General features: G+C 51.7%; 2 protein-coding genes across 7 annotated transcripts; both read right to left on the bottom strand.

The window, feature by feature from the left end:
• Positions 1-18: 18 nt before the first annotated feature.
• Positions 19-3,745, bottom strand: LOC123395024. Of its 2 annotated transcripts, XM_045089935.1 has the most exons (4): positions 3,466-3,745; positions 3,034-3,322; positions 1,588-2,504; positions 19-1,052 (listed from the first exon to the last, which is right to left on the bottom strand). In XM_045089935.1, exons 3-4 carry the CDS (start codon positions 2,478-2,480, stop codon positions 554-556), a joined length of 1,392 nt encoding a protein of 463 aa, XP_044945870.1. In that variant the 5' UTR covers positions 2,481-2,504; positions 3,034-3,322; positions 3,466-3,745; the 3' UTR covers positions 19-553. The 2 variants fall into 2 exon arrangements, with proteins under 2 accessions (XP_044945870.1, XP_044945871.1); XM_045089936.1 differs by lacking the exon at positions 3,034-3,322 and having other exon boundaries at positions 3,466-3,686.
• Positions 3,746-4,509: 764 nt separating this feature from the next.
• On the bottom strand, positions 4,510-24,176 carry LOC123395023. Of its 5 annotated transcripts, XR_006609645.1 has the most exons (19): positions 23,599-24,176; positions 23,414-23,511; positions 23,126-23,261; positions 22,837-22,964; positions 22,641-22,773; positions 22,433-22,536; positions 22,144-22,279; positions 21,894-21,995; positions 21,701-21,802; positions 21,510-21,614; positions 21,290-21,421; positions 15,379-15,477; positions 15,191-15,286; positions 6,983-7,163; positions 6,740-6,867; positions 6,555-6,625; positions 6,208-6,330; positions 5,017-5,112; positions 4,510-4,887 (listed from the first exon to the last, which is right to left on the bottom strand). XR_006609645.1 is itself a non-coding variant. In XM_045089931.1 (18 exons), exons 1-17 carry the CDS (start codon positions 24,032-24,034, stop codon positions 6,220-6,222), a joined length of 2,298 nt encoding a protein of 765 aa, XP_044945866.1. In that variant the 5' UTR covers positions 24,035-24,172; the 3' UTR covers positions 4,510-4,887; positions 6,208-6,219. The 5 variants fall into 5 exon arrangements, 4 of the variants coding, with proteins under 4 accessions (XP_044945866.1, XP_044945868.1, XP_044945869.1 ...); XM_045089931.1 differs by lacking the exon at positions 5,017-5,112 and having other exon boundaries at positions 23,599-24,172; XM_045089933.1 differs by lacking the exon at positions 5,017-5,112 and having other exon boundaries at positions 21,290-21,412; positions 23,599-24,172.
• Between the last annotated feature and the right edge of the window lie 1,244 nt (positions 24,177-25,420).

Genomic DNA, 25,420 nt, shown 5'->3' with positions numbered 1-25,420 from the left:
CAAAAAATAGATATGAAATTGCCACCAAATTGTGCTCAGTTGGTCAATACCAAGCTGAGTAATAGTATTAAACTTCTCTTACATTTAACAAAGAACCAAGTTATAGACTTATGCAGCCCAGGTTTACAAAGTGTCGCTACCAACACACGATCGGTTTGTAAACATCAAGAAAATAACAAAGTTGCAGTACACATTGTCCAAACTCCAAACAAACTTACTTACAGTACAGGCTTACACACCGTTCAAGTCGACTGATTTTGAAGTTCCACCACCACTCAGGCACACTATTTACACCTTCAACCCATCACCCATGGAACCAACAGGTGTGCCAGAAATACCCATTTCTGGCAAATATGTACACTAAAACCTTCCTATATATACACGAAGGCGTGGTGTGGATCGTGGAGAGATATCACCAGCAAGGCTTCCAAATCATCAGGCTTGTATGAGTACTTCTAAGAATTCAACCATTTTCATTCTCCTACTTCATGAAGCAGATATCTGGAGATTTACCTACCACCTATTCGTTGAACTGCACGCTAGGTAGAAGAACTTACAACCTGGGCAGCAGCCACCCAAAGGTCCATCCAAGGAGCAACCCTGCGCCGACGATGCCTACGCCAACTGCAAACATGATGGCCTTGCAGAAGCCACCTTCCTTGTTCTGCCTCCTGCTTTTCTTCTTTGCCCTGCCTTTTCGCTCCTCTTCTGGCTCCGCCTTCTCCTCCTTCATCACCGTCCAGGGAAGCTCCGGGAACATGGCTGCTATCTGATGCTCTTTCAGCCTGAGCTGGAGGCATATGTTCTCCAGCTGCAGCATTTTCAGCCACTGCTTACACGCAAAGAGGTGTGAGGCCTGACGAAACAATAGCTTGACGACGTGGTCTTTCTCATCGTGAGCATTCTTGGCAGCCACCTCAGCTTCCCTAGCCCGTGTCTGCGAATGGCGAAGAGCATCCAGTAGCTGGGCCCTCTCGGCATCTTTCTGATTCTGATATGTTTGCTTGCTCCCTGGTGTATGATCACCACTACTATATGAATCCTGTGTGCCCCTGCATTTCAAATAATAATAAAGATATAAATGCACAGAAATCAGGAAGAAAGCTTGGATGAAGAAAAAGGCGCCTGAGGTATTTCCAGGGATTACATAATAATAATATACAAAAAGGGGCATAAAATGGACATCAGTGGTCCTCTGCCATATTACATCAAAATTAAATTGAAGTAGAATAATGAGTCAACTTTTACCGGGGTGCATTTACCTTTTATCGAAAATAAGGTTTTTTGGGTGTTGCAAAATTACCGAAAACAAGTTTAACTGGCCTGCAATTTTGATTATGACAACACACAAAGAACTGACATTGATTTACTACATATATACAGACCGGAACTTAATTAACAGCTTGTTCCTTTAATTTCAGCCTAAGTAGGGTTGGGTGTAATATGTAGATAATGGAGACTCCTTGTAGTGAAAAAATACATAAAAGAAAAGAAAATACGTATGGCGTAAAAATCTACAAAGGAGGGCACCTAGTTATAGTTTTAAACTTTTGATGGTCATGAAACAAGACAAATGGAAACACATACCCATGCGCATCATTTTTGTGAGACTGTTGCCAGCCTCCACCGTCAGATGAATTCGTCTCATTGGTGCTCGAGAGGCTATAGCTGCACATCATGGTGTCATGTAGTTGAGGTTGCGAAGAAGAAGATGAATTCCCACAGCCATCCTTGTTTTCATGGCCGTTCAGTTTTGGCCCATGAATACGCACTACCTGAGTGGGCTTTGGCAGATCGTTGTTCTCAATGTGCTGCATTGCCCTTTCCGCGACAAGCGAAGCCAATCCTTCCTCATCAGCTACTTGCCACCAGGGCTGAGACTTCCTGTCTTGTTCCCAAGGTGGATCCATCTCATAGCACGCCTTCTGTGGTTTCTTGGGAAACAAAGGATCGAAGGTTTTGAACTCCATAAACTCTTTGTCCTCACGAAGCAAGCTATTCGGATTTCCTCTGCACTTGAGACTCGCTTGAGGGCACCCTTCGCAAGGTGCTTCAGATGTTTGCTTCATAAAAGCCGTCGAAACCATCCACGGCGGCTCAGAAGGGCACTCGCTCTTCTTGGTGTTGATGTCGTCAAGCGTAGAGACGGGCGAGAAACTGTCCACTTTCTTGGCGCTGGCCTCTCCGCCCATGTAATTCAGACGGTCGCCAGAAAGCACCTTGTGGGACCCGAAATTGGGCTGCAGCTGAAGAAACCAGGCGTCTATCGGCTGACTGGAGTTCATCGGGTTCCAGTTCAAATGCATGAAGTTTGGGATGTGGCAGTCTCGCGGACTGGTGGGGTTCCCGCTGTTTGCTTCATGCTGCTGCTGCATCGACGGTGGACAGCAGGCCAGTTTGGGAGCCCTCTTTGCATCCTCCTGAAACAAGCAGCGGTTGGCGGCCCGTTGCCAAGCAGCTCTCGCTTCCGCCGCCGTCATCAGTCTCGCATGTCAAGAATCCGCCTGCACATCAGCAAGTTGACCGTCAGCATTAGCTCATATAGTACTTGTTTCGAAGTGAAAACAGCATCAGCAAAACGCTCTCTCTAAATAACAGTTGAGAGCAGCAGCGTAACACGCATAACTCGCAAACATTCCCAAAACTATCGGATAAACCATCCACAAAACGTCCATGATGAAGTGCTTGGTGTCAGAAAGACTAATTCAGATGCCAGATATAGGACAGTGGCACTGCCAATGTGGCGGTGCAGTACATGATAGCGCTATCCATGTCGGTTGCTTCCCCAAAGCAAGCAAGCAACGTTGAAGCACAGAAATGTCCACGGTCCACCCATCGGCCATGGCGCAGAAGAAGGCCGACACCCCCGGACCCCTACCAAAGGGAGCAGACGGGTCATGGCGGCTGGATCTGGCCCGGGGAAGAGCCCGGACTCCTCTCTTTTTAACTCCAAAACAAAAACTCGGCTCCATGAAATAATCGCATGACATGGACGACATCCCAAGAAAATCTTATCAGGCGAGGGTGCTTCACCTGGATCTGCAAGAAGTGGTGCCGGCCGGGACGAGTGAGCCCCACCCACGGGATGAAGATCCAGGCCACGTGCTCGCAAGCTTGAGCGGCGGAAGAGGAAGACGTCGATCTTCCACAGATAGCAAGATGAGGCGAGCGGATCAAGAAGTGAACCTGCCCTGCCCCTAATAAATGGAGAAGGGGGAGAAGAGCGGAGACTGCGGGCGGGCGGGCGGGCGGGCGGGCGGACAGGGGATCGGATCGGAGCGGAGCGCTCTTGCGTTGCGTTGCTTGTCTGCCTACTCCCTCCCTCCGGAGAATGACGTGAAAGCAAAGCAAGGGCAACAATCAAACGCAAAGATAGATATTTTAGTTACTTGGTTATTAGTATTATTAATATTGCTGGTAAAATGAAATCGGAAAGGAAATTTCTCGTCATCCTCTTCTTCTTACCTTGGCTGGCTGGACGGCGCCGTGCTTCACAAGGCCGGATTTCTGCTGCTGTGATGTTCGTCCTCCCCGTCAGTATTTGACTAGGATTTTATTCCCCTGGCACGCTGCCGCTGGGCTGGTTTTCCGTTTCTGGGGGCGAGGGGAGAGAGGGGGGGAATGGGACGGGCAGGATCCCTGCCGTCTCGCGGCCGCCTCGATCTCGATCTCGATGGGAATCTGTGGAATCCTATCCATAGGTTTCTCTCTCCTCGTCTACTTTTTTTTTATTTATCAATCAATTTGCTGCTGTTTTCTGCTTGGAGTGGAGTGGTGTCAAGGGTGGGCAGGGGGCGGTGTGTGTGGGGACGTGTGTGCCCCGCTGATGTCGCCACATCACCTTCCACTCGAGCTAGGTGTGTGACTCACTCCGCCATCCAAAACAATACACTAAATAAATGTGTGTATGTATGTATGTATTCCATCCGTAAAAGTAGACCTCTTTACCAGTCTGCCGTAACCAAACCTCTAATGCATCCTAGAGTTTAGGTCCTTTGGTTCAAATGAATTTCACATAAATAATTTTTATCCTGAGTTTTGTCTATGCAGGTCGTCTGTTCACTTTATTTTCACTGTGGTGCGTCAAACACTATTTCATGCTAATCGTGTAGTAGTTTTCTAATCATATACTACTATCTCTAAACTAATGTATGCCGTTTTAGATCATTATATTAGTTTATCAGTTTTGCTAAAACACATCTAGATATGTCATAAGTGTTGCATATCTAAGTCCTATATCACTGATCTTACGCGAAGATTCGTATGATTTTTTTTATGTTTACTTAATTTCTTAGATGTACAATAACTATGACACATTTAGATGTATGACAGAGGGAGTAGAATTTAATAGTGTGTGACATTTTGATTTTGTTTATTCTTTTTTTATTATGTCTTTGATACCTTGCGAATCAAACAGGCCCGTGTGGATTTTTCTGTTGTTCAAACGAGTGCGTTGATTTCCACAAAATCACCGACAGTGTAAAAGAACTAGGCAAAGTCTCCACGAGATTTCCATTCTATAAACAACATCCATGGATTTTCACTGGAGAAAACATGTTCTAGTCTCTACGATTTTATCATAAACAAAAGGCCATGTTATATGTGGTAAGCTGCTATAGAAAAACAAAACATATCACGCCATGCTATATACTACAGTATAAAACAAAAGGTAAAGCAATCACTCGCTAATATAAAGAAGGACGCAAGACGAGAGTAAAACTGACAGTGTACAATCATGACAACCCACACCCACACGTAAGGTCATTCTTCTCCCCGCTCAACGCGCTTAATTTCTTGAGAGAACTGCCGCTTTTGCCCGATCTCTCGCCAACAAACAAGAGATTTGATTGTTTCGTGACACAGTCCGCCCAAGCCATGCACGGCACCCTGCGTACAATGCAAAGCAAAGCTCAGCAAGCAAGCAAAGGAAACCACATACAGGAGTCAACACTTCCTGCACAGATATTTTCGTTTCTGAAAACGTCTACACGTAAATCTCGAATGGGCTGTACATACAGAGCAATCTTTGGCTCGCCACAGGCTGTGAGCCTTCCTTTCATGTGCAGGTCTTACCCTTTAGAGAACGTGCAAAAGCTTCGCACATCTTCCCATCTGGCAGCAGAGAAGTGAACACGGGTTAGGCCTGGAACTTGCCTCGCATGTGTTGGGCTGTGAGCTGCAGCCCGCATGCTCTATTGAGCGTGCAGCGGCCAGTGGTTTTACCTAACAGCAGTACATGGATAGATCCAGCAGCTGTTGGTCCACGACCGGGACGGGCGCGCGTGAATCCAATTCACCACCACGTGCTGCAGTGACCAGCTGCCGGCGAGACGAAAGGGGCGGCAGAAGTTTCTACAGTGCTGCTGTGAAAGCATGGTTTTTTGTTACGTAGGTCAGTATGATTCTACCGAGTGGTGGATGGTGACCGGTTCATGTCTTCGGAGAAGCTGCGCCTCCTTGGCCATGTGTCCATATGGCTCCATATGCCTCGTCAGAACTCAAAGTTTTACCGATCAAAGCGGAGACAAACTGGGTCAACTTCAGGCATGCTTCACTATGTCTATGTGCGAGATGCGAAGCAAATAGCCCAGACAAACTTATCTAATGGTACCAGGTACTAGGATATTATCCCTGAGTTGCTGCAAACTAACATCATACTCCCTATGCCCCGAATTAGTTGTCTCAGATTTGTCCAGATACGGATGTATCTAGACACGGTTTAGTGTTAGATACAACTAATTTGTGACGGAGGTAATATATTATTTTGCACATCCTGCGGAAAGGATGTGCCAATAAGGAGGAGCAGGGTCAGGGGCAGCATATAATTGCTGACGAAGATGAGAAAGAGAGAGAGAGAGAGGTGGACCCGTTCGATCCAGCTTTTTTTTTGTCTTTTTGAGGGAAGTTTGATCCAGGTCTGATGGTTCATACTCCGTATCTAGATAAATCTAAGACAAGTAATTATGGACGGAGGTAATACTTCACACTGTCAAAAGGTGAAAGGGCTACTGTTACCAGTGGACATCTTTGTAGGAGTGAAGATTATGGAGTACTCCCCCCGACCCAAAATAACTGTCTTAACTTTGTACTAGCTCTAGTACAAAGTTGTACTAAGGTTAAGACACTTATTTTGGGACGGAGGGAGTATAAAATAGAGCTTCTTTGTAGGAGTAAAGATCATGGAGTACGTATAAAATAGAGCTGTACCTTCCACTTCCATCAGAAGCCAAGATCAAAGGAAGGGCAGTCATCTATCAAATCCTGGATCGTGGAATCTCTACATGCACCACTGTCATATTTGGGGTCCTCTGCTGTGTTATTCCCACCGAGCTGCAGACATACAATGGCACACGTCAAATGACTAACATAGTATCCGCAAGATTATTTTTTATGTAACACTAGAAACTAGAACTTCCATAGCCTGATCTGATGAGAATGAAACTGCAGCTGCTGGCACACAATATTTAGCCAGTAAGCTGAAGCAGTAACTTTTCTGAAATTCAGTGTTAAAACTTTCCTCCTCAGGGAAAATTTCCACAGCATAGGGTGCAAACCTGATCTGCAGTTCCACTTTTGTCTTCTCGCAAGTCTGGGATGCTAGTAACATTCAAAATTGGCGCAGAAGCTGTCAAGAACAGACCAGTATGGCAGCGCTTGTCGTTTAATTTCGAGTGGCACACATGCTTTGTAAAATGTATAAGCTGGTCTCAGTGCAAATAAATCCACTGAGGTAACTCACCTGTACGATTACAGTTTCCAGTGTTATGATTGCCTGATGATTCTAGTTTCTGCTCGTTTGCATTGCACATCTCAGATTCTGGGAGATCTATCAATTCCAAGTCCGAAGCATCAAAGGCTGGTGGTTTCCTACAGAGGCATCATTAGTGTCAGCATTCACTTGTTATTCTGTTTGTCATGTTGGAGCTTCACTATAAGACAATATTCTAGGATTTAAACATGGAACAAAGTATTAACATCTTACATGATGGCCTGATGATTGTAAGTTGGAGCATTCCCTGGTAATCCATTCCTATTATGAGCGATTACCGAGTTCTTTGCATGTGCAGTATCCAACTTCAAGCAAGATTGCACAGATGTACGGAGCTGGGTAGCAAAGTGAGACAATCCAGCTGGGGGCTTCATGATAGATAGTATTTGGGATGCTATAGATCAAAATGGTGTTATTGTTATTAATATAAAAACACATGAATATACTGGGGACTACATACGGAGCAAAATGAGTGAATCTACACTCTAAAGTATGTCTATATACATCCGTATGTAGTCCCTAAATATAAGTCTTTGTAGAGATTTCACTAGGGGACTACATACGGAGCAAAATGAGTGAATCTACACTCTAAAGTATGTTTATATACATCCCTATGTAGTCCTCTAGTGAAACCTCTAAAAAGACTTATATTTAGGAACGGATGGTACATGATTGGAGTAGTTGTGCAAGCCATCCAAGTTAGTCGTATACTCATATACCACAAGGATCAAACAGGCACCTTGCGAAAAAATAGTTACCTCAGAATGAGCATTCTACTTTGAAATAACTAGTGCACCACTGCAGGGACTCTTTAAGTATTCATTTCTAAGTTATGACTTTCGGAACTTCGGTTGTTTTTTCTTTTTTCGAGAAAACGCAGAGATATGCGTTTCTTTGTATTGAAAAGAGGGAAAGTCAGCCTCCGAGGAGACGATTACAGCAGGTTACAAGTAATTCAATGAACATCCCAGGATGGGGGCAAGACTACCCTAAGCCCCTTGTCCCCGGCTCTAGCCCAACACCTCATCTCATCTTTGATCCTATCCGAGAGCTCGGAGAGCGACGGAGTGACATGATCAAATACACACGCATTCCTATGTTTCCAAATCATCCATGGAACTAGCAGCATGGTGGACCTCAGCGCCTTGCGGAGCGATGGTGGTGTGGCATCTCTCGCCCTTATCCACCAATCCTGAATGGAGATATCCTGCTCCGGCGTGGGGGCTGGTAGGCGCAGCCAGGAAAGAGCCTCGTGCCAGGTTTGCCGCGCGAAGGGGCAGGCTAGTAGCAGGTGCCGGATGGTCTCCGGCTCTTGGTCGCAAAGCAGGCAGCGGGCGTGATGGGGAAGGCCACGGCGAGCAAGTCTGTCCGTGGTTCAGCATCGGTCCAGGTTCACAAGCCAGTGAAAGAACTTGACCTTCGGCGGAGCCCATCCCTTCCAGATTAACTGCCAAGAATGGCATGTGAAGGATCCGTGGAAGGTTGCCTGATAGCAGGACCTCGCCGAGTATACTCCATTGGCCGTCCACTTCCAGACGAGCTTGTCTGGCTCAGCGGACAAGGTAGTGTGCGCGACATGCTGCCATGTCGTCAGGTATTGGCCAATCTCTTGCAGCACCACTACGCCGCGGATGTCTCGAGCCCAGGCATTGCCGGCGAGGCCTTCCGCCACCATCCGCGCCCTTCTCCTGTTCTTGGGGATGCATAGGTAAAGCAGGGGTGCTAACTCACGAATCGACTGCCCATGCAGCCAGCGGTCTTCCCAGAACAGCGCCGTGTGGCCGTCGCCTAGCACCATGAAGGTGGAGGCGTGGAAGAGGCCGAGCTCCTCACGGGAGAACTGCAGGTCAAGGCCTTGCCAGGCTCTGTCAGCGTCCGTCCTCGATAGCCAAAGCCACCGCAGTTGGAGCGCGAGCCCTGTGCGCTCCAGATCTCGGATGCCCAACCCTCCAAGCACGAGCGGCCGGCTGACCGTGCGCCAGTTCACGTGACAATGTCCTCCCTGCGCAGCCGCGCGACCAGCCCATAGGAAGCCGCGCTGGATCTTCTCTAGTTGCTTCAGGGTCTTCTTCGGGGGCGCTAGGGCAAGCATCTGGTGGGTTGGAATCGCGCTGGGGACCGATTTGACCAATGCCAACCGCCCGGCTTTGTTCATGAGCCATGCTTTCCATGTCGGGAGGCGGTCGGCCACAGCATCGATTAGCGACTGCATCTGAGCCGCAGTGAGTCGCCTAGTGGTGAGCGGTATGCCCAGGTAGGTGATGGGCAAGTTTGCCGCCTGGCAGCCCAGTGCCTCCAGCAAGGCAGCACTATCCTCGTCACCATGCAGGGTCGTGGCCGAGCTCTTGCCATAGTTGACCTGTAGGCCCGACGTGGTCTCGAATATGCCTAGAATGCTCTTCACAGCGAGCACCTCCTCCATCTCAGCATGGCAAAACAGCATCACGTCGTCGGCGTATAATGAAATGGCCGGAACCATACGGCGGGGGTGCAGCCGCCGAAGTATGCCGGTCTGGAGCGCCCGATGCATGAGGCGGGCAAGCGCGTCGACAGCCAGAACAAATAGTTGTGGCGATGTGGAGTCCCCTTGGCGCAGCCCGCGGCGGTGCCAGATCGGGGGACCAGGCACTCCATTGAGCATGACCCGTGTGCTGGACGAGGATAAGAGAATGGCTAGCCATTCCCTGAACCTGTCCCCGAACCCATATTGGCGCAACATCTCGAAGAGGAACGGCCAAGATATGGAGTCAAAAGCCCGCGTGAGATCGAGCTTGAGCATGATGCACGGTGCGCCCAAGTGATGTAGCATCCGGAGAGACTGCCGAACGAGCATGAAGTTGTCGTGAAGAGAGCGTCCGGCGATGAATGCGCTCTGGTTGCGGCTGACTAGACTATCCAGCATAGGAGCGATGCGCAACGACAGAACCTTCGCGAATAACATGGCCACAATGTGAATCAGGCAGATTGGCCGGTAGTCACCCAACTTGTGGGCATCCACGCGCTTCGGCAGCAGGGTCAGGAGGGCTTGGTTGAGCTTACCAAACCCTCTCCCACGAAGCAGGTATAGCTGCTCGAAGACATCCAGGATGTCCTGCCTGATAATGCCCCAACAGGCCCGCAAGAACTCGGCGGTGAACCCGTCTGGCCCTGGTGCCTTGTGCGCCGGCATGCGCCGCACCGCAACCCATATCTCCTCAGGGGTGAAAGGCGCTTCCAGACTGCCAAGGTCACCGACCGTGACGAGCTGCTCCAGATCTAGCGTGTGCTCTCGGTCCACGGCGGTGCCCAGCAGCCCGTCGAAGTGCGCGAATGCCGCTTGGGCCATCTCCTCATGATCGCATAGCACATGCCCGTCGACTAGGAGGCTATGCACGCGATTCTTCTGGCGCCTGAACGTGCACTGCCTGTGGAAGAAGCTCGTGTTGGCGTCGCCCTCGGCCAGGAAGGAGATGCGGGCACGCTGCCACGCGATGGTGCGCTCAAGGGAAGCCAGCCCAAGGTACGCCACCTTGAGCTGCTTGCGCAGCCATTCCTCTGCCGGAGAGAGCAGGCGGCTCTCCATCGCGTGGTCGAAGCGGGCGATCAGCTCACGGGATATGGCCAACTTGTCCCGGACATTGCCCGTGGACCTGGCACTCCAGCTCGTAAGGGCGCGGGCAGTTGCCTGTAGACGCCGAACCAACCGCTAGAAGGGGTCGGGGTCATGCACGGAGCTCCAGGCCGTGGCGACAGTGTCGTGGAATCCGTCAAGGCGGAGCCAGAAAGCCTCGAAGCAGAAGCGTCTGTGGGCCGTGGGCATGAGGGAGCAATCCAGCAGCAGGGGGCAATGATCGGACACGACAGATGCAAGGCAGCGGAGGTGGCACTCCCTGTGGTAATCCTCCCACTCCATGGTGCAAAGAACTCGATTGAGGTGCACAAGCGTCAGCGGCGACTGTTCATTAAACCAAGTGAAGTGGCGCCCATTTAGGTATACCTCCTTCAGGGCAAGATCGTTGATGGCGTGCCGGAACCTTCCCATCATGCGGCGATTCAGGGTACCGGAGCTCTTGTCCACGTCACGGTAGATGAGGTTAAAATCGCCGCATAGCATCCAAGGACCCGGGCAGGCAGCACGGATGTCCCGCAGCTCTTGCAGGAACAGCAGCTTATCAGGGTCACTTTGGGGGTCATACACCGTGGTGAGCCACCACGGGGCACCGCTGGGCGCGCACACCTTAACCGTGATCGCATTTTGGGTGAATAGGGAGTCGGAAATGGTGACAGCCCGACTCTTCCAAGCTATGAGAATACCGCCGCGGGTGCCGTCGGCAGGGAGGTAGGTAGAGCCATCAAACTCGGCCCCAAGGGTGTCTAACACAATCGACGAGCAGATCAACGCCATTTTAGTTTCCTGGAGGTATACAATGGATGCACGGGTGGTACATATCAGCGAGCGAATTGCGCAGCGCCTAGCGCGCGAGTTCAAGCCCCTGACATTCCAAACCGCGATCTGGGGACCTAGATACATAAGCAGGAGGTCGACTACAGGCACCGCCAGCCTAGCGCGCGCAGGCCATGGCATCACCAGCCGGTAGTGACAGGCTTGCAGGGATCGTTCGGTCAACCAGAGCGGCGATGGCCTGCAGCACCGGGAGCCTAATCGGCGTGGCGAACATGTCGTCGTATGCCTTCATCTCGACGGGGGTGATCTGCTGATTCGTGCCGACGATCCCGAGGGTGCGGAGAATCTGAACCACAGCCCTTCTGTCCATAGTATGGGGCGCGGAGGCCGGAGCGACAGCAGCGGCGGAGTGTCCCCTCATGGGGCTGAAGTTGACGGGGGGTCGCTGGCGCTTCCCAGGGGATGGCAGCACCGCGTCGAGCTGCTTGGTGGCTGCGGACAGGAAGGCACCCAGCGTCCATGTCTGCCCGGTGGCTTCGCAGGGTCGTCGTTGCTGCAGGGTGATCGGCGGCGATGCGAAGCGCCCTGGGATCAGAGTCTGCGCGTGGGTGCTGACGGGGCACGGTTCAGGGTCCGGCTGGCACGCAGGCCTCGGCAGGATGGAGATATGGCCGCGGTCGCGAGGCGGACCCACCCCTGGCCCCTGTTGTGGTTGCGCATCCATGGACGGCACGGTGATCCCACGATCCATCGAGCGTGGGCACGTCCACGATCGTGTGCGCGTCTTCAGGCGTGGCCCCAGTAACCAGGGAATCCTCGGCCACGGGCCCAGCAACTGCAGCATCGGCCACCACCCCTATGGGCTCGGTCGTATCGGCATCCGAGGGTTCTGGTGCGGAGACAGCGGCTATGCCGGCCGCGGGCCCCGCAGCAACAGAGCTGGCTAGTGGGGACGAAGCGGCCTCAGCTATTCTGGCGGGGGGTGACGAGGCGCGTCCCACCCTCTCCTCGAAGGCGCGCGTGTGGAGCTGCGGAGGTTGGTCAAGGAGAGTCTTTGGCGGTGTGGGAGCGGCAAAGGAGGGATGCGGCTCCTTTTGTCCCGACCGGGGTGCAGGCGGGGCAGAAGCGACCGACCTCACGCGCTGCTTTGCAGGGCCCGGGCGCAGCTGGCAGTGATCCCGACAGGGCATGGGATCAGCCGCTGCAGGGGTGGGTCCGTCCGGATCTGCCTCGGACGTGTGCGATGTCGAAGCCCCGGCCGCATCATGGCCCCGAGTAGCGAACGGGGGCCCGCCATCTGTCCCGATGCCAACGACCAGACCGTCCTCCTCGCATGGACGGGTGACTTTGCGCGATGGGCCCGCCGGCAAAGCCGCTTTGGGCGTCACGAAGTGCGCCTGCTGCTTCCCTTTTCTGACGTCATGACGAGGGCGCGCTGGGCCCTGCTGACCAGGCCAGGTCAGCATGCCAGCCCGCTTGGGACGCAGCCCTTGCCGCGGCACGGCCAGGGACGCCCAGGGTGCCACCGCGCCGGCGCCGTCTGAACGGCCGGAGAGGGCATGGGCGTGCGCATGCAACGCTAGCGCGTCCACTGCCATGCCATCAGCCCGGCCATGCTGTGTCTCGCCCGTACGACGGCGTTTGCGACCACGCCGGCGAGCGCGTCCGGGACCAGGGCCATGGCCGTGACCATGCCCCTTGCCGGGGCCATGTCGACCGTCTGCGCCACCGTCCTCGCCGCCTCCAGCACTGCCCGCAGCGTCCTGGACGACGGCCGGGACAGACCTGATGATCTCCGCCTTGGTGAGAGCAATAGACACGGGGAAGGTGAGTGTCCTGATGGCTGGCGCCTCCGACGGAACACGACCGGGCAACTGCTCAATGATCTCCAGGGTGGCGACGCGCCGGATGTCGGCCGGGTCGTGCGCGCGTCCGGTGACGCGAAAGACGACCATGTCCTCGCGGGAGCGCGTACGGGGGTGTAGGCGTTCGATCCAGCAGCTGCCTCCCAACACGTGCTCCGCGGTGGAGAGCAACCAGGCATGGGCGGGGATGCCGCGGAGCTCCAGCTCAACGCGGCACTCGAGGTCGCCGGCGCCGACGTGGGCAAGCTTGCACCAGGGCCGGAGAGACAGCGCGAAACGCAACGAGCTGATGAAGTGCTCGCCGCGGAACCGTCTCATGGTCGCCAGGGAGGAGAAGAGGATCAAAAAGTCCTCCGGGTGCTGCTGATGAACCGAGAAGTCTCCCTCTTCGAGCTCCAGAGAAGAAAGAATGAACTAGATCACCTCGTCAATGGACACAGAGGGCCGAGTGCCCGTGACGGTGGCCACCATCGCGCGGCCGAGCACCTGCTCCGCCTCGTCCATTTCTTCTGTCTGAGCCAGGAACACACGAGCGGGAGCGTCATCGAGCGGGCGAGCCCGAGACAGGGGAGGAGCCGCAGCAGGGAGGACGGAGTGGGCGGGCGCGTCGTCGGGGGAGACGCCCTGGCAGGGGCACCGCGGAGAGGCCGGGGCTGCGGGTCCACGGCGGCACGCGGGGAACGCGGGGGCGCAGCCGCGGCCGCAGGCCGCCGCAGTCGCGAGAAGCGTGGCCGGAAGCAAGGCAACGCCGACATCGGATGTCGTTCGGACAGTCCCTGACGCAGTGGCGGTGATCAAGGCACCGGAAGCAAAGACCCGCGAGCTCCTCGGGGGAGGGACTGCAGCGGCGCACAGGCGAGGGCGTGGCCGGCGCGACACGACGCGGGCGACGGCGCCGTTCTCTGCGACGAGCCTGCTGGAAGCCGTCGGCGTCGAGCACCGGCCCGCCCGAGACGCGGTGGACCTCCGAGCGTGGGCCGAGGCGCTCCTTGGCGGGAGGACGAGCTGCAGGCGCGAGGCGGCCGGGAGCGAGGGCGGACGGCGGGGTGCGGGCGACGTCTCTATACGAGCGTGCCGAGGACTCGCTCTCCGAACTCGACCAACGGTCCCCGTAGGAGACACGCTCGCCGGAGAGGGTCTCGCGACGGTCGACAGGGTCAACCCCCACCGGAGCCATGGCACGGGAGAGGAGTGTCGCGGGGGAGGTCCGACCGGCAGGGACGGCTTTAGCAGCGCGGCGCAGCAGCTAGGCTAGCGGGGCGCGGGGGCGGAGCGGAGAGCAGGGCGGAGCGGAGAGAGTCCATCTCTGGCCTATCTACGAAAATATTGGAATGACTCGCCTGGGAACTTCGGTTGTCAATTGGTCTTTTGGTAATAAGCAAGAACAAGTTGATGAAAATGTGCATAACTAAAGAATAGACCATGGTTGCTCCAAATTTTAATGGTTGTAATGTTTAGAATCATGTATCCAGATTTACTATTTACATATCAAGCGAATTAAAGGAAATGAGGAAGAACCATTTTCCATACATCACAACTCTGCAAGAGTTGCTTCATGGTGCTATGTAACTGAACACTTCACGAGTTCACGGTGCAAGCAACCGAAGATCCTGAACTGTTAATTGACACCTATACCAAACTAATTTGGAGTTGGTACTGTGGAGTTACTCGAACCGATGTCAGCTGAGCATTAGTCTCGAATAACAAATCCTACTTGTTCATCATTAACCTTGGCGTTACATGTTATGTACAGAATATTACGCAATACCAGCTGTAATCTGTTTCATAAACAATAACCTGTTACTGTTTTACATGTTAAGATATACTCCCTCCGTCCGGAATTAATTGTCGCATAAATGAATAAAAATGAATGTATCTAGAATTAAAATGCATCTAGATACATATATTCTTATGACAAGTATTTTCGGACGGAGGGAGTAAGTGTTATACTCTTTGTATAACAACTGATCAGATTGTCATATTTGAGGTGCGTATCCATGGTTCTTGGCTAGTCCAACGTATAGCAGTAAATTGCCTCTCAAAAGTCCACCGTCCTTGTGGCATTCACCACAGGTGCATAACAAACTAACCTATTGTCCTTCCTAATTGTCTTGCCTGGAAGGAACTATGGAAGATATATTTAAGCTAGCAGTTCAGTAAAGGTGTACAAACCAGTCCGCAAAGAATCATCAGCATTGCCAATTGTTGATTTTCCAACCTCTCTCCCGACAAAACTAGTGGGACACACTGATTTGCCATCCTGAAGACCTGCAAGTTGTGGAGAAACATGGTTATTTTTGCATTCAAACACCAGCCAGTAGTAGAGCTAGGATAAAAGTATGAGCATTAAGTCGAAGTACCACAAAATTTTAGTGGATCATCCATTCTATTAAGAATTGATTTGTCAACTTCTGGCCGGTTATAGCTGGTAGAAAATCCTGATTTACACCTCTGGATATCTGCAAAATCTGGAACCCATCAGCAGTCTCACTCTCATTACATAAAGGTATACAAGAAGCTGCAGAAATAGTAATGGTGCGTAATGTTAGGAATATGCAACTTGTATTCCCATGAGGCCATAGGCCGATATATATACATGTACAGGTGATGGACTATATGCAGGAAAACCCCTTATATATTGGGATAAATACAAAAGGGTACATGACTTGTATTATAACTCTAACACCCCCCCTCAAACTCATGGTGGATGAACAACACTGAGTTTGGAGAGATAAAAGCCATGTTGTGCTCTAGTCTGGGCCTTCGTCAGGAAATCCGCCAATTGTAACTCAGAAGGCACATACTGAAGAGCAACAACCTGATCCTGCACAGCAGCGCGCACATAGAAAGCATCAACACCAATATGCTTGGTGAGCTCATGCTTCACAGGATCGCGCGCAATGCTAATAGCACCTGTACTATCAGATAAGAGCAGAGTCGGTGTAGTGACAGAAACACCAAAATCCTGAAGTAACCACCGTAACCAAGTCACCTCTGCCGTCAAAAGAGCCATCGCTCGCAACTCAGCCTCTGCACTCGAACGGGAAACTGCAATCTGTTTCTTCGTCTTCCAGGCAATGAGAGAACCACCAAGAAAAACACAGTAAGCAGAAAGTGAACGGCGATCTGAAGGATCACTAGCCCACGTAGCATCCGAATAGGCCTGTAGCTGTAAAGAACTGGAGCGAGGAAAGAATAAACGGTGAGAGATTGTGCCCCGAAGATATCGGAGAACACGGAGGAGATGACTATAGTGAACCGATGTGGGAGTAGAGACAAACTGACTCAGAATATGAACCGGATAAGAAATATCCGGACGAGTGACAGCTAGATAAACAAGACTGCCAACAAGATGACGATAGCGTGTCGGGTCAGGCAGGGGATCACCATCAGTAGCAGAGAGATGAACATTGAGCTCCATAGGAGTCTCAACAATGCGCTCATCAGTAAGAGCAGCACGAGCAAGAAGATCCTGGATATACTTTTCCTGGGATATAAAAAAGCCATCAAAGGTAGATGAGACTTCAATCCCAAGAAAGTAGCGAAGAGGTCCAAGATCAGACATAAGGAACTGCTCACTAAGACGAGCCTTGACACAAAGGCAATATACTCAGGGTCATCCCCAGTGATGACCATGTCATCAACATAAAGAAGAAGAAGAATCCGACCACGAGGAGAAAGGTGAATAAACAATGCTGGATCATGAACACTGGGTGAAAAACCAGCGGCAGTCACCACAGATGCAAAACGCTCAAACCAGGCTCGGGGGGCTTGCTTAAGGCCATAGAGAGAGCGACGAAGACGGCATACCATGCCATCAGGAACAGAATACCCAGGTGGAGGCTGCATGTACACCTCCTCACGCAGCTCACCATTAAGAAAAGCATTCTTAACATCAAGCTGAGAGATAGACCAGTGGCGTGTAGAGGCCACGGCAAGAAGTGTACGAACAGTGGTCATATGAGCCACAGGAGCAAAAGTCTCGTCATAATCATGACCATGCTCCTGCTGAAAACCACGAGCCACAAGACGAGCTTTGTGACGCTCAAGAGAACCATCGGAGCGAGTCTTTACCTTGTAGACCCACTTACAAGTGATGGGACGGACTCCAGGAGGAAGGGAAACAAGATCCCACGTACCTGTGCGTTCAAGAGCAGCAATCTCCTCAGCCATCGCAAACTGCCATTCAGGATGAACAACAGCCTGATGATAAGTAGTCGGCTCAAGAACAGCAGCTCCAGCGGTGAAAAATCCTAAGCGATCAACAGGCGGACGAGGACGAGAACGCAAGCCATAAGTAGGCTGAGACGAGGAGGACGGCACATCCAGAGAGGCATCCACAGAACGTGAACGTCGAGTGTAACACTGAGGAAAAGATGGAACAATGGAAGGAGGAATCGCTAAAGTAGAATCGGAGGGTGGCGACGAAGAAGTTACCGGAGATGAAGGTGTAGAATCCGGTGACATACTATACAAGGAGGCCGTGGAAGATGGTGGCGACAAATCGACTGGAGGTGGAGAAGCAGAGGGAGCGGAATGAGTAGGCAAAGGCTCGACAAGTGTGATAGGCGTGTCAGGAAAAGTGAGAAAAGAGATATCCTCCACTGAAAAAGTCGAGGAAGATGGGCGTGGGTAGAAGGGACGAGACTCATCAAAAGTCACATCCCGAGAGATACGTATCCGACGACCGATAGGATCCCAACAACGATAGCCCTTATGCTCATCACTATAGCCTAAGAAGACACACTCAACAGACTGAGCGGTGAGTTTGGTGCGTTCGCGGGGGGCAAGAAGAACATAGCAAACACAACCAAACAAGCGAAGCGTCGAATAATCGGGAGACCGATCAAAAAGACGCTCGAAAGGAACGCCACCTTGTAGAGCAGCGGAAGGCTGGAAATTGATGAGATAGGTGGAGGTGGAGACGGCCTCAGCCCAAAAATGAGGCGGGAGAGAGGCAGCAATCATCAATGCACGAGCCGTCTCAAGAAGATGACGATGCTTGCGCTCAGCCACGCCATTCTGAGCATGAGCACCAGGACAAGAGAATTGAGAGAGAGTCCCTTGCTCAGCAAGAACACCACGCAACATCTTAGAGATATATTCGCCAGCGGAGTCAGCACGAAACACACGAATGGGAGAAGAGAACTGAGTATGAACCATGGCAGCAAAACGCTTATAAATGGACAACACCTCACTACGAGAAGTCATGAAATAAAGCCATGTGTAACGAGAGAAGTCATCGATGAAAATAATATAGTATTTATGACCCCCTTTCGAAGCGAAGGGAGCCGGACCCCATACATCGGAATGGACTAAATCAAAAGGACGCTTAGACACTGACTCACTATGTGGATATGGTAACTGAATCTGCTTGCCAAGACGACAACCCTGACACTCTAAGGAGGCATCTCCTGAGACAGACCCCAGAAGACCTCGACGAACTAACGACGACAAACGAGAACCACACAGATGACCAAGTCGATGATGCCACTGCTGGAAAGAACCAATAGCCGAGGCGACCAAAGCGGAAGAACTGGCGAGAGAATGGGCAGCGGAAGGAACATGAAGCCAGTCCAACTCCCAAAGACCCTCAGAATCACGGCGGCGAGGACCAGCCCCAACCAGAGTGTGCGTGCGACGGTCCTGAACAGAACAAGAGTCAAGATCAAGAATGACACGACAACCAGAATCAGCAAGTTGACCGGCGGAAAACAAATTCATGGTAAGTCGAGGAACATGAGCAACCTCAGGAACAGAATAAGGAGTGGTAAGAGTGCCTCTACTAACGACGGGAAGGGGAGTACCATCAGCAGTGAGGACATGAACAGGAGAATCAAGCGAACGAAGAGAGGACAGAGTGGAAGAATTAGAAGTCATATGAAAGGAAGCTCCAGAGTCCAGAACCCATGGGGATGTACCTGACTGTGTAGAAGGTGGTTGCTCAGTGCGGGAAGCCTCAGTCACAGAACCAGCAGTACCCGTTGAGGAAGAACCTGAAGCAGCGAGCAGACGCTTAAGTCTCAGAATATCCTGCTCAGTCAAAGCGATGGCTGAAGCTGTCGAGGTAGATGACGAAGTTGCTGTAGATGGTGACCGCGCCTTGCGCAAGTGTTTCTTCTTCGTGTAGCAGTTCGGCTCAATATGACCATCATTGTTGCAGTAGTTACAATGTGGACGGGGGCGACCTGAGCCGCCAGAAGGAGTGGGCAAGAGCGGCGGAGCACTCGAGCGAGAAGGGGTCGGTGCAGCAGGTGGCGTAGAAAAAGTCCGAGCAGCGAGCACCGAGGGAACCTCCAGCAAACCAGCACCACGTAAGCGAGTCTCCTCAGCACGAATCTCAGAAAGCGCCTCCATGAGAGAAATACGGCCACGAGCAAACAACTGAGCACGCCGGGGCTCAAACTCCTTACGGAGCCGAGACAGGAACTCGTAGACGCGATGAAACTCCAAGTCGGCCTGGACAGCCTGGCAACAGGGGCAAGTACGACAACCAGCACTGCGGAGAGAATCAAGCTGGCGCCAGATAGCAGAACTCTGTGCATAGAAGTCATCAACAGTAGAGTCACCCTGATGAAGAGCATGCTCCTGACGGACCACAGAGAGGTATAAGGCATCACCAGAGGGCTCATAGCGCTGACGAAGACGGGTCCACATCTCAAATACAGTAGGAAGGCCCAGAAACTCAGAAGCAAACTGAGGCAGAACACTAGCAGTGAGAACAGCGGCAGCACGAGCATCATCATCAAGCCACTGGGTATAAACGGACAGAGCACCATGATACAGCTGAAGAGCCTCCTCATAAGCCAAGACCTTCTCATCATAAGCACTCACAACGGCCTCATCAGCAAGCTGAGTCGCATCCTTTGCGGCCTGAGAAGCATCCGCAGGAAGAGCCGGTGGGATCGGCGGAGTGGGAGCCACGGGAGGAACCGGACATGGCGGACAACAGACCTCGCCGGAAAGGAAACCCCATAGGCGGATACCACGCATGTGAATGCGCATGAAGCCAATGAACTCGGTGTAGTTAGTGCCATCAAAGATCACTGGACATCGAGGAACAGCAACATAGCCGGATGAAGCAGACATTTTTTTTTATTATTATTTTTATTTATTTTATTTTTTGAGATCACGTCGAGGCAGGAGAATCCGGTGAAATCCGACGAATTCAGCAGCGGGGGGGCGACGAGATCGGGTGACGAGAGCTAGCAGGCAGTAGCTTTATAGATCACGTCCAGGTGTTGTGAGCCGCTGGTGGTGACGGGAGCTAGTAGGCAGTAGCTTTATAGATCTCGTCCAGGTGCTGTGGTTCGATTCCGGATCGGGATTGGATCTAGCGGCGCCTAGACAGCCTGGTGCGATTCTGGATCAGGAACGAAATCAGCAGAACGGTTAACCGAACTGGATCAGGATCGGGAGCCTTGTGGTTGACGTCCCGGGAACAGAGAGCAAGGCGCGACAGGTGGAGTCGCGCGGGTGGGGAAGTCGTCGCTGGGATCGGGTGCCACTGGATCCGATCGGGATCAGATCGAGAGCCGCCTGGTAACGGGGCCATGGGAGCCGCTGGGATCGGGGCTGACGGGGCCTTCGATGCCAAATCCAACAACGGCTTCTTCGTCGCCTGGGAACGGGGCAACGGGAGCCGGTGTCGCCGCTGGGATCGGGGCTGGCGGGACCTTCGATGCCAGATCCAACAGTAGCTTCGACGGGAGGAGTCGGGGCTGCTGGGATCGGGGCTGGCTGAGGCTGCGAGAACCAGCAGCTTCGACCGGAGGAGGGAGGAGGAGATCGAGGACCAGCTTCGATCGGGACAGAGACGGATCAATCGCACGAGTTGCAGCGTGCAGAAAATTGACCTAGCTCTAATACCATGTTAGGAATATGCAACTTGTATTCCCATGAGGCCATAGGCCGATATATATACATGTACAGGTGATGGACTATATGCAGGAAAACCCCTTATATATTGGGATAAATACAAAAGGGTACATGACTTGTATTATAACTCTAACACGTAAAACTAATCCCAACTTCCCAAGTACCATCAAATTTATGTGGATCATCCATGCCACCAAATGTTTATTTCTCCAGGTCATTAAATGTTGATTTGCCAACTTCTAGCCGGCTATAGCTGGTAGAAAATTCTGATGTACCCCTCTGAGTATCTGCAAAATCTGGAAACCACCAGCAGTCTTCCTCTCACTCTCACTACATATAAGTATACAATAAGTTGCAGAAATAGTAATGGTGCGTAAAATCAATCCCAAGTACCATCAAATATATGTGGATCATCCATGCCACCAAGTGTTGATTTTCCCGGGCCATTAAATGTTGATTTCTCAACTTCTAGCCGGCTATAGCTGGTAGAAAATTCTGATGTACCCCTCTGGTTATCTGCAAAATCTGGAAGTCACCAGCAGTCTCACTACATAAAAGCATATAAGCAACTGCATAAGTATTAAAAATAGTGTGTAAACTTCAGCCCAGGTACCATTAAATTTATGTTGATTATCGACATCGCTAGATGTTGATCCTGGGTACGCTCTTCCGTAACCAACAGTGCAATCTGGTTTACCCCTCTGAAGATCTGTAAATACTGGAAACAAACAGCGGCTTTACTACATTAAGATATACATGGAGCAGAAAATAGAACAAACTGATTATTAAGTTAAGCTCAGCTACCATGAAAGTTAAGTGGATCGCCCATGTTACTACATGTTGATTTTCCGGCCTGTGGCTTGTTAGAGTCAGTAGTGCTTCTTGTTTTATTCTTCCGATGATCTGCTAATTGTGGAGACAGATGAATGATTGCAAATAAAATATGTGGTAAGCAGGAAGACGCATTTAATGTTCGTGTAACCTTGTGATCACATACCATGGAATTTAAGTGGACTAACAAACTTTGGAGATTTACTTTTGTCATCCTTCTTTTCTGTGTGACTTGAAGCCTCCCCAGTAGCATGTTTATGTTCTACATCTGCATACAAATTAGCAAACTAATAAGAAATCTCACACATTACAGTACAAGAAAAGTATGTTTCTAGAACTCATCTATTTGCAGATGCAAAATTATAAGTGGAAAACTGGGTAGAAAAATGACTGTCCTTGGGCACAAACAAACTAACCTTTCATTTTATTTCTGAGCTCGGCGACTTCGATGATATAATTAGGAAACTGGCATCTCTTTCCACATTCAATAGATTCACCTGAATTGAAGTATCTGGTGCCAAGCACTCCACCTTCTTCATCCAGTAAAACAATCTGAAAATACAGTTAATACAGCTATAACACCTTTGTACAGTCATCACAGCATTTGATTTGATATAATCTAACAGCATCTCCTCTGGTAAAGCTATCATAAAACACCAACCTCAAATTAGCATGTCCATTAAGAACTGAGCGCTAGTTGCTAACCTGCTTTGCATTTGGACCAGCTTGCACAAGCCTTATAACACCATCATGAAACTTCTTTGCCTTTTGATTTAGTTGGGCGGTGTATAATACACTCCATTCTATTTCTACAAAAGGATGCACATTCCATATAAGCCTCAATATATAATAAAAATAATGCATTACATCTTCAAAGCACAAGCATCGTTTATACGAGAGGCTACACATTAACCTTTGGAACTTGAGTCTGCTGAACCCATAAGGCTCCCTGTGCTGCCAGCAGCTGCAACTTCACTCTTTCCAAGCTCTGGCTTGTTAGAACTAGAAGTGGCTTCTGATTTACTCTCGTCAAAACCTACAAATTGCTGAGACAAATGAGGTTCTCACTATGATATGCTTGAAGGATGTGTAACTTCAATTCCACCTACAATGGACTTCTGTGGACTGATGAATTTCAGGGAACTTGTTGTACCAATTCCCATTTTGCTATTCGCATTCTCCACTCTCTTTGGTCTTGTCTGCACCATAGGTTCTTCTGAAGATTTAGGTTCTCCACCTGCATGTTTGTCAATGCAGAAGCACATCCTTTCAATGACAGCAAAGAAAATGTTCTCTAGGGATTTTCTATAACTGGCAACAGAAAGTTTCAGGAGGCACATGTGCAATTTGTGCATATTCGGCACAGAAGTCTATATATACTAGATGTACGAAACCAACCTTTGTTTAGATTTGTGGCCTCGCCGATCTCAATCAGATAGCCAGGAAAACTGCATTTCTTCCCGCTTTCCACACACTCCCCTGACTTGAGGTGCCTGGTCCCCAGTGTTTGGCCGTCTTCATCCAGCAAAACGATCTGAAACATTTTAATTCGCACGACGCTTCATGACATTTTATCACCCTGGATAAACTGACCGCATGCCAATCAGCCTATGATTACTAACTAGCATCGACGGCCTTAGATATACGGATGGAAAACACTTATCAGAGATGTGCATTGCATCCTACCTGCTTCGAATACAACCCAGATTGAACGAGCTTCACGAAGCCGTCGTGATACTTCTTAGCCTTCTGCGAAACCTGGGTGGTGTACAGCGCGCTCCACTCTACAAACAAAAGCGCATCCACTTGTTCAACCCTCAGGGCAGAGCTCAGCCTCCACAGGACATACGTAGAACAGGTGGCGCGCAAACCTTGGAACGTCGAACCGGCGGACCTGGCGCAGCCAGAGCCCGCGGCTTCGGTCTTGCCGGCTCCTCTCTTGGGTGGATTGACGAACGCGCGGGGAGCGCAGGTGTTGGCCGCGCCGTGACGCGCCCTGGCGCCGCCGCGGTAGGCGGTCCTGGGAGCGGCGGACTCGGAGGAGGGCCTTCCGGGGCGGGCGGTGGTGGGGACGCGCTGGGCCTCGCCGACGTCGACGAGGTGGCAGGGGAACTCGAGGGAGGCGCCCTCGGACACGTACTCGGCCTCTCGGAGGGACCTGGCGTCGATGGTGACGCCAGCGTCGTCGAGGAGGACGAGGCGGCGGGAGTCGGGGTGGAGGAGGAGGACCCCGTCGTGGTAGGCCTTGCGCTTCTGCCTCAGCTGCGTGGTGTACGTCGCCGCCCACTGCCGCGGCTCCGGATCCATGGTGGGGCGGGGGAGACGGGAGATCGCCTGAGGACGCAGCCGCGGCGGAGTGTGGGGGGATCGGAGAAATTCGACGGAATTCAAAATTCGAAACCGGGAGAAGAGAAGAGGGAACTCACAAAGCGAGGGAAGCAGCGGGGCTGAAATGGTAAAGCCCAGCCCAGCCGAAGACGTCAGCCACGTCTCCAACAGCCTCCACCATTTTATTTTTTGTCGGCGAAGAAAAAACGGACTAGTCACGTCCCTAAAAGCCTTTTTTATTGATTCGGATCGAAATTGGTCCCGGCCAGCGCGTTCGAGGTCGCACGGGGGGCGCCGGAGAAAAGTTTTTTGATGTGAAAAAATGATGGGTCCGCCGAGTCAGAGACTGGGCGTGCGGTCGTCGTCCTCATCGCCTCGATTCCCGCGGGAATGAATGGGAAGGTTGCGCTGCTGGTCAACCTTCCATTGATTCACGAACGGTATAGTGAAGGCGCGGTGACGCGTGTCCCGACGACGCACGTCCCGTCGGTTCCTGCCACGCGTTCATACGGCGCCGCTCCGCGTGCCCGCCCGCGGCTATATAAGGCCACTTCCCCCCGCCGATGGCCACACACCTCTCCCGCCGACGCTCTCTCCTCTCCTTCTTCGTCATCGGCGCACCCTCTTCCTCTTCTCCCCATAATAGATGGTCAAACGCTACCCCAGCGACGGAGCGGCAGCGAATGGTTTCGGTTGCTCGCACCTCCACGAGGCGCGAGGCCCGCCTCCTCTATGAGGTGGACTACCCGGCACCGCCGGACATGTGGGTGCCGAGGGCCTCGAGGTTGAGCGCCGCCGGCGTCCCGATGCCACCACCGTCCACCGGAGCTGACCGGCGGGCGGAGATCGTGTGCATCTGGTCGGGGCTTGTGACAGCCCGAGACCGACGTTCGAGAAGATTCCCCCTTTATTCCGTTTTCGTCGTGCGTTTATTTTTTATTTGTCGCATCATCATCGCATCATGCGCATCATCTGCATTGCATCGGCATCCCGTTGCCGCCAGTTTTCAAAACTTGCATCCGTTGTTAGTTGTCGGTTCTCGTCATTGTCCGTTCTGAGCCCGACCACACTCGCGCGCGCCCGTGGCATCGTCAAACCCTGTTTTTAAAAGTGTGTATAAAAATTTCTCTGATTGAGTTGAAATTTGACGTGCGGTCTTATTTTAATATAGGTAGGCCGCCTGCCAAATTTCGTCGCAATCGGAGTCCGTCTGGTACCCAAATGGTTGACCGTAGCGGCACCGTATTCGGTCTATCGTCAGACGTGTTTCGGTGTTTTAAATCACGTTGTCGCGTCGCATCGTTTCCCTCTCTTCCCCGACTAACCTACTCTACACGGCCACTTAGCCCGTCCTGCGTTCGGAAT

The sequence above is a fragment of the Hordeum vulgare genome, chromosome 5H, assembly GCF_904849725.1.
Source record: "Hordeum vulgare subsp. vulgare chromosome 5H, MorexV3_pseudomolecules_assembly, whole genome shotgun sequence".
In the NCBI taxonomy this organism is placed as follows: domain Eukaryota; kingdom Viridiplantae; phylum Streptophyta; class Magnoliopsida; order Poales; family Poaceae; genus Hordeum; species Hordeum vulgare.
Note: the sequence above shows the minus strand (reverse complement) of the source record. Positions and strands in the feature narration are given on the sequence as shown.

What these genes read in the sequence shown, in the direction of transcription:
- LOC123395023 (XM_045089931.1), bottom strand. Translation starts at nt 24,034, where the DNA reads ATGGATCCGGAGCCGCGGCAGTGGGCGGCGACGTACACCACGCAGCTG. An exon ending in AGCAGACTCAAGTTCCAAAG is followed by an intron (nt 22,537 to 22,640) that starts GTTAATGTGTAG and finishes ATCCTTTTGTAG; the next exon opens with AAATAGAATGGAGTGTATTA. An exon ending in TGATCCACATATATTTGATG is followed by an intron (nt 15,478 to 21,289) that starts GTACTTGGGATT and finishes CAGATTTTGCAG; the next exon opens with ATATCCAGAGGTGTAAATCA.
- LOC123395024 (XM_045089935.1), bottom strand. Translation starts at nt 2,480, where the DNA reads ATGACGGCGGCGGAAGCGAGAGCTGCTTGGCAACGGGCCGCCAACCGC. An exon ending in CACAAAAATGATGCGCATGG is followed by an intron (nt 1,053 to 1,587) that starts GTATGTGTTTCC and finishes TTTGAAATGCAG; the next exon opens with GGGCACACAGGATTCATATA.